An 8617-nucleotide genomic window follows, 5' to 3' on the forward strand; every position below is an offset into this window, starting at 1 on the left:
CCTGCATCTGCCAACGTTTTCTCAAAGTCTGCGTCACTTCTGCGGCCTACAAGAAACTTCTCTTTGTTTCTCCGAGTTGATTAATAGCGTCACTGATGTCGAATTCTTTCAACTTCAGTCATGTTGATCTCAAACAATATGTCATATCACACAACAAGAGAAACAAGAAACTTGAAACTAGAAATGGCTTTTGCACGATCCTTTGCAGCAACTCGTGCCGTGTTGCTAGATGATGCTGTCAGAGTCGTGTCATCATGGATGTCTACCAGAGCATCAGAGATGTCACCAAGCTGATAGCGAAGAGGTTTCAAGGCATCAATTCGACTCTCCCATCTTGTTTCACTCAATGGTTTAATGGTGAGATTAGATACGTGGCGTGTTAGAACTTTCCAGCGACGTGTAGAAGCTGAGAAATACACATACACACATTGAACTAAATCAAAGAAGGCAGTTGCCTCCAAGCAACACGTTGGAGCATCGTTAACAACCAAATTCAATGACTGTGCACTGCAAGGAACGAAAAAGGCTCCATTTTCTTTCTCTTTCATACTGCTCCCGTTATTGTACCCTTGACTACGCAAGTTTTCTGTAGGCAGTGACATCTCTTCGAACTGGTAAAGAATCGTTTCTGTCATACCAGCTCCAGTTGTCCCCATAAGTGACACAAATCCCAAGAAATGTTCCTTTATGAATACTGGTTCAGTCCCATTCTCCGTCTCTGAAGAAGGCCTATTCACAGACCGAATGATTATGGTCATTTGGTCAGCGTGGCCTGCATCTGGTGCACACTCTAGAATGATTGAAAAGTATTTTGCGGCGTGAGCAGATGCTGGGATTTTTTGTTGAATGGCTTGGGATAGAAGTGAATAAGTTCATTCTGCATGTCTTTCCCTAGGTGACGTGAACATTGAGTAAGAGATCAGGATGACTTTGCCTGAAAATTAAGCAACATTGATTGTAATCAGAAATACAGCCTTTTGGGTCACCTGTGCTTCCTTCCTTCCTTAGTTCATATCAAAATCTACTACATTTTATTCTACCTTTATAATACTGAATTATTGTTATTAATACAATTTATAAAATTAGAATGGCAGATACTCTGTCATACTGGGGTATCGGGTTAGGTGGGGGAGGGGAGCAGACTGGGTTCAGGTCAGTGGGGGTTCGGGTCAGGTGAGGGAGGTGCACAGGAAGGTGGGTTAAATTAGCAGCTTAGCCGCCCCTCCACGCAAGAGCTGCCAGCCGCGGCCTCCGTCCCTTCTCTCCCCAGGGAGCAGAGCCTCTGCCCTGGAAAACCTGCTCCGAGGAGCATGCCATGTGCAAGCCGGCCCCAGCTGCACAGCGTTGCCAGCACAGCTCAGCCCCAGCAGAGGGTCATTGGGAGCGTGGTTCTTATCTAGGTCCTCCCTACAGTCCGCAATCTGCAGCCTGAGCCTGCATCTATTTTTAGGCACCAGCTTCTCAGCACCCCTCAGATCTTGGCGCCCTAGACGGCTGCCTAACCTGCCTAGTGCTTCCACCAGCCCTGGTTGGCTCCATCACTCCGGACGCTCCTATGAGAAGTCATCCGATGTAGGTCATTGGCTCCTCTGTATGGGCTCTGAACCCTGCCAGCCCAGCTCCAATCTCCGCCCATCTCACCATAGTAGCCCATCCGGGCGGGTGGATCCCATTTGCAGCCCATAGCCACCGGCACAGCTCCTTTAGCCAGATGTCTCACTCTGCAGGGGGGAGAGATCAGCGTTGATCCCGATCCACTCGGGCAGGAAGGCGGCCTCAGGCTTGAAGATCTTGAGGAAGGGAGAGTCGGGGAGGGTGTAGTTGGCCAAGTAGACGGTCTCCCCCCCAGCCAGGTAACCGGCCCAAATGCCGAACGTCCCAATGGTCATGATTGTGTGGTTGCAATGGGCCAAAAGAGCAAAGTCCCTCCCTGGTGATGACTCTTTCCCTTCCCCTGAGAAATACACGTCCCCCCGCGAGGCGTCGATGTTCTCCCGGCACCAGTCCATCCCGTTGCTGGTCACCACGAAGACCGGCTCCTGGTACTTGGCCCGGAAGTAGCCCATGGCCTTCTCCAGGTAGGCCTTGTCTGCCACAACCCCCTTCCAGACCTGGGGCATCACCCAGATGTAGTCCCCACTCCGGATGTGGACTCCCACATAGGTCACATTCCGGCGCTGCCCGCGCAGCCCGGCCAGGTACTGGTTGGCCTCCTCCTTGACGTGGTTGTGGAAAGAGAATTCCTGGAGGATCTCCTGCCGGAGGTGGTGGTAGAAGGTCCAGGAGCAGGGGTAGCCCGTCAGCCGGACGTATTTCCCCTCGATGTGCCTGTACTCCTCCGACATCCAGTCGTGGAGCTCATAATCCTTCCATGGGATGTTCTGGACCATGTTGCTGGAGAGCACGGGCAGGGTGATGCGGAAGAGCGGTGCCAGCTGCTGGTGCATCTCTGGGAGGATGTAGGCCTGGCGCCTGTTCATCTTGGCCAGGGCGTAGAGGGTGGCGTATTCCCCCATCTGGTTCCCCAGGCGCCCGATGGAGTTCACGGTCCATATGCCCTGATCTGTGGGTGAGAGTTGCTGTTGGTCACTGGAAGAGGAGATCCTCTGCCCCTGGCTGGGGGACTGACTCTGCAGCTGTAGGAAGAGAGTGATGCCCAGAACAGTCAACAGGTACAGGAAGATAAAGAGGACTTGTCGGACACAGACCCAAAAGATCAGGGATTTCATGGCTCCAAGAAGCAGCAGGGGCACGACCCTGGCCTGAGGGGAGACAGAGCAAGAATTACAGACCTGCCACAATGGGTCTATTTCTTATCTGCACCACAAGCACAATGACCAGCTCCTGCCGGGATAAGGGCATTGGAGGGTGGTGGGAGCGATGTGAAAGAGTGATTGGGAACGTGAGGAGAAGGCTGGACAGATGGGAAAGGAGGGAGGGTGAGTGGTTGATGGATGGGAAGGTTGACAGGGTGGCTGGAAGAATGAGAAGATGGTTTGAGTGGAGGGGAAGTCGGGGGTGGATGGGCAGGTTGGGTGGGTGTCAGCCTGGATGGGTCAGAAGAGGGTGATGCTGCTGGGTGGCTGTGAGGTGTGTGGCTGGGGGATCATAGCAGGCCTGGAGGCCAATGGTAAAACCCAAACAAGATGGCAGGGGGGGACCAGCTCAGCCCCACAAGCCATTATGAAGATACTGGTGTCTAGAAAACATAACATATTCCATGATCCTGCAGCCCAACAAGGGGCTGACTGCCCAGGGCCCATCACCTCTGAGTGCCCCCCGGCACTGGCAGAGCAGAACCGTCAGGGATATATCTGGGTCTCACCAGGGCCATATTTGTGGGGTTGAGCAGTGGAGCCAGCTTCACCCTCCCACTGCTCTGCCTACTCTTCCTTCCCCACAGCGTTCCCCCACCAAGGGAAGGAACCCAGAGCTCTCCAGAGGAGAAGTTCCATGGGGAAAGCCCAGCTCAGACGCCTCCCCCTAACATTCATAGAATCACAGAAGATCAGGGTTGGAAGGGACCTCAGGAGGTATCTAGTCCAACCCCCCCTCAAGCAGGACAAATCCCCAGTTGTGTTTTGTTGGCTTTTTTTAAACCCCAGTTCTCTAAATGGCCCCCTCAAGGATTGAACTCACAACCCTGGGCTTAGTAGGCCAATGCTCAAACCACTGAACTATCCCTCATCCCCTTTCTCCATCTCTTGTGTCCTGCTCCTCAACCTGGGGCCACCCGTTCATGCCCAAAATGACTGTGATGGGACGGGAATGGACAATCAGGCAACTATGGCTGTCTCAGCCCCGGATAATCCTCTGCAGTCAAGCTTGGGAATGATTTAGAGTTTGGTTCCTGGCAATCGGCATGGGGAAGGATGGAGTCAAGGGGAGAAGGGTAGATGGGAGATGGGAGGATAGATGGATGGGGAGACGGGTTGATGGATGGATAGAGGGATGGATGGGGAAAAGGGTAGATGGAGGATGGATGGATGGGGTGAAGGGTAGATGGGGGATGGACAGATGGATGCATGCATGCATGGATGAAGAGAAGGGTAGATGGGTGATGGGAGGATGGATGGATGGATGGGTAGATGGGGAATGGATCGATGGATGGATGGGGAGAAAGGTAGATATGGGATGGACAGATGGATGGATGGATGGGGAGAAGGGTAGATGGGGGATGGGATGATGGACGGATGGGGAGAAGGGTAGATTGGGGATGGATGGATGGATGAGGAGAAGGGTAGATGGGGGATAGGAGGATGGATGGATGGATGAGGAGAAGGATAGATGGGGGATGGATGGATGGACGGCTGGGGAGAAGAGTAGATGGGGCATGGATGGATGGATGGATGGGGAGAAGGTTAGATGGGGGATGGGAGGATGGATGGATGAGGAGAAGGGTAGATGGGGGATGGATGGACGGATGGGGAGAAGGGTAGATGGGGTATGGATGGATGGATGGATGGGGAGAAGGGTAGATGAGAGATGAATGGGGAGAAGGGTAGATGGAGGATGGACGGATGGGGAGAAGGGTAGATGGGTGGATGGATGGATGGGGATAAGGGTAGATGGAGGATAGGAGGATGGATGGATGGGGAGAAGGATAGATGGGGGATGGAGGAGTGGATGGACGGATGGGGAGAAGGGTAGATAGGGGCATGGATGGATGGATCGGGACCACCTTTTTCTTTTACTGGGGTATTGGTATTCATATCCATTCATCCCCATAACAAGTGGCACTGGTGGTGATACTGGAAAATGCGAGTGTCTGTGGGAATTGCTTGTGTGACTTGTGGTTAGCCGGTGGGGTGAGACTGAAGTCCCCTCTGGCTGGCTGGTTTGGTTTGCCGTGGTGCGCGAAGGAACCCCAGCCTTGGGCGGTGACTGCTGTGCTTTCAGAAATTTGTCCTGAATTGGCTCTCTCAGTCGGGTCCCACCAAAGCCAGCATCATTATAGTAGCGTAATTGTGCTTGGATCCACAGAACCGGGACAATTTAGCTTTGGGTCGGAACCCCGGGCTATCCAAATTTGAAGTTTGCTCTTGAGAGAGTTTTGCTGGTTAAAGAGCAGTGACCATGAGCCAGAAAGCATCAGCAGAAGCAATGAAACCGCATGCCCAGAGAGACAGCCTGCACTGTGAACACGGACAAGAACGGGCAGAATTTCGAATAAGCGAGAAGCAGGCCATGGTCCGGCTGCAGAAGGAGGCTGATGGAAGAGAGGAAGGGGCTTGGAGGGAGTGTATTGAGCTGCTGGCTGATGGGGAGAGGGTTCGCCAGATGTGAGAAGAAACTGCCAGACCTCAGCTCCAAGTCAAAAAAGCAGGGGAAGAAAAGCAGAAACTGTATCCCCTTGGAAGGCCAGTTTCTAACCATGTTGGTAAGTTGTACAGCTCTGAGCAGCTGTCCGTGTTTAACCGGTTTTGCTCTGGCCAGGGAGAGGGTGACTACCCTGGGAAAGGTGGCACATAGCCACATGTCTGTGAATGAAGTGTCCAGGGGTCTGTCTGGTGCAGGCGTCAGCAGCCTTTCAGAAGTGCTGAGCCGAGTCTTCATTCATTCACTCTGATTTAAGGGTTCGCGTGCCGGTCATACATCTGAATGTTTTGAGAAGGTCTCTTTCTATAGGTCTGTAATATATAACTAAACTATTGTTGTATGTAAAGTAAATAAGGTTTTTAAAATGTTTAAGAAGCTTCATTTAAAATTAAATTAAAATGCAGAGCCCCCCGGGCCAGTGGCCAGGACCCGGGCAGTGTGAGTGCCACTGAAAATCAGCTCACGTGCCGCCTTTGGCACCTGTGCCATAGGTTGGTTACCCCTGGTCTAATGTCTCAGGGCTGGTCTACACGGGGCGGGGGGGGGATCGATCTAAGATATGCAACTTCAGCTACCTGAATAGCGTAGCTGACTTCGAAGTATCTTAGATCGATTTACCTCTCATCCTCACGGCGTGGGATCGACGTCCACGGCTCCCCCTGTCGACTCCCCACCGCCGTTCGCGCTGGTGGAGTTCCGGAGTCGATGGGAGCGCGTTCGGGGATCGATATATCGCGTCTAGATGAGAAATAGTGCCCTCCGAAGTGAATCAGGAATTAGATCAGGCACAGAAGGAACTCGTTGGTCAGGAAAACGTTTCTCAAGAGCAGATTAAAGTGGATGGTCGGGTTGAATCATAGACTAAGGTCAGCAGGGACCAGCACAACGCAGGCTACAGAATCTCACCTACCCACCTACCTACCCCTGACCTGTATCTGAGTTGCTGAAGTCCTCAAATTGTGGTTTAAAGACCTCAAGGTGCAGAGAATCCTCCAGCAAGTGACCCGTGCCCCACGCTGCAGAGGAAGGTGAAAACCCCCAGGGCCTCTGCCAATCTGCCCTGGAGGAAAATTCCTTCCCGATCCCAAATATGGCGACCAGCTAAACCCTGAGCATGTGGGCAAGACTCACCCAGCAGCACCCAGGAAAGAATTCTCTGGAGTAACTCAGATCCCAGTTAATTGCCAAAATCAGGCTATCCCATCATACCATCCCCTCCATAAACGTATCAAGCTCAGTCTTGAAGCCAGGCATGTTTTTTTGCCCCCACTGCTCCCCTTGGAAGGCTGTTCCAGAACTTCACTCCTCCAGCCGAAGCCCGAGCTGAGGAAGGAAAAGACAGGTTTTTGGTGGGTGGCAGATTGGTGGCTTGTACAGCTTGTAAAAGTGAACCTGGAAAAGGGTAACTGCGATTTGCTGGAAGCGGCTCAGAGTGGGGAGCAGGGGTGGAGGCTGACAGGTAATAACCTCCTGCACCCCACTTTGCGACCCCCTGACCTGAGCAGCCCTGTGGGCGGCTGCTTTTCCAGGAGAGTGGACGAGGCTTGTCCCTAGACCTGACCAGCGCGGAGAAGCGGGACACTGCAGGGAAGGCACCCATGTCCGTTGGGGGTATTGACTTGTCCATGGTGGGAGCTGCCTGAGGCCTGGTCTGCGCTGGGGGAGGGCGGGGATTGACGTACTTAGACCTACTCACCATGGCGTCCTCACGGCGGCGGGGACTGTAGACATAGGGTGACCCAGACAGCAAGTGTGAAGAATTGGGACGGGGGGTGGGGGGTAATAGGAGCCTAGATACGAGACAGACCCCAAAATCAAGACTGTCCCTAGGAAATCGGGACATCTGGTCACCCTAGGTAGACGTACCCTCCGTCGAGAAAGGAGCTCCCAAGCCATGTGTAAAGGAGGTGATGTCTCCGGCTCTTTGTCTGTGGACAGACAGAAGGTGCCTTTCCGCTGGCGATGGTTGAGACTAGTGCAGTCGGGGCCATCCTTAGGCATAGGCCACATAGGCAGCTGGGTAGGGCACCTGAAAATTTGGGGCACCACCAGGAGCGGTGCCAGGGTTTTTGGTGCCCTAGGCGGGGGTCATTCCACGCTGCCGGTCTTCGGGGTACTTCAGTGGCGGGTCCCGGAGCGAGTGAAGGACCCGCTGCAGAATTGCTGCCGCCGACCCAGAGCGCAGAAGGACCCCCCGTCGCCGAATTGCCGTCCTCCCAAATCCTGGTGCCGTAGGCGACCGCGGCCCTGGGCACCACTGGGTATCCCTGCTCTGACCCTTCCTGCAGGCTCCCACAGCTGGCTGCTGCAGCCTGATGAGTCTTCCTTGGGAGGGGATCTAGCAGTTAAAAATGAAAAAACCTCCAGCCTGCCGGACCTATCAGCACAACACTCCAGGTATCTACTGGCAGGTTTCCTAGCCCTGTTAGTTTGTATCAGCAAAAACAACGAGGAGTCCTTGTGGCACCTTACAGACTAACACATTTATTTGGGCATAAGCTTTCATGGGCCAGAACCCACTTCAGATGCCCACGAAAGCTTATCCCCAAATTCATTTTTATACTGTCAGTTTCTGACTTTACTGACAAAAACAGTTGTGCGGGATTGTAATATTTACGCAGAACATGTTACTCTACAGGACCTTCCTTTAAAATTTGCTTTAAAAATCTTTCATTAGCGAGCTGGTGAAGATTATAAAATCACAACTCTAAAAAATCATTGCATAGACTTTTGGATGCACAATCATCTTTAGATCTTCAGACATACAGTTTTTAAAATAAATCCTTCAAAAGACCCCCCTTGGCTAAAATACACATTTTAATTACTATAGTAAAAAAAAATGTGCTTCCAAGTCTTCCTGTCCTTTCTGTCCATCCCTTCGCCCCCTCTCCTCCCTCTGAAGAGAGCCCTTAAAAGGACAACAGTCCTTCCCTTCCAGATAGCTGGCCAAAGCGATTCCCTTTCTTTACTTCTGACTCTCTAATGAACTAGTTTTAAGAGAACCCACCAGCAAAATCAGTATCTTAGTAAGATCTAAAATCCTTTGTTACGCCTAAAAGCTTTGGAAACGTTTCTTTTAAAGTTGGTGAAATTTCCTAAACATGTGTATTGTTACGGAGCTCACACACGATAAGTTCGTGTTCCCTTTTTCTCAAAGCAATGGACATTGTTACGAACACACTAAACCTCTGCGACTGATTGATTTAAAATAAGGTCTAGTTCAGGGAGTTAAACATGTGGCGATCTGGAATGAGTACTGTCATAAACAGATAGCTAAGGGTTAATGTCTCTTTCACCT

General features: G+C 52.0%; 1 protein-coding gene across 1 annotated transcript; it reads right to left on the reverse strand.

Moving 5' to 3' along the window:
• Positions 1 to 1702: 1702 nt before the first annotated feature.
• On the reverse strand, positions 1703 to 7320 carry LOC115641685 (galactoside 2-alpha-L-fucosyltransferase 2-like). Its single transcript, XM_030545015.1, has 2 exons — positions 7186 to 7320; positions 1703 to 2762 (listed from the first exon to the last, which is right to left on the reverse strand). Exons 1-2 carry the CDS (start codon positions 7318 to 7320, stop codon positions 1704 to 1706), a joined length of 1194 nt encoding a protein of 397 aa, XP_030400875.1. The 3' UTR covers position 1703.
• Between the last annotated feature and the right edge of the window lie 1297 nt (positions 7321 to 8617).

This window comes from Gopherus evgoodei, unplaced genomic scaffold (assembly GCF_007399415.2).
Source record: "Gopherus evgoodei ecotype Sinaloan lineage unplaced genomic scaffold, rGopEvg1_v1.p scaffold_35_arrow_ctg1, whole genome shotgun sequence".
In the NCBI taxonomy this organism is placed as follows: Eukaryota; Metazoa; Chordata; order Testudines; family Testudinidae; genus Gopherus; species Gopherus evgoodei.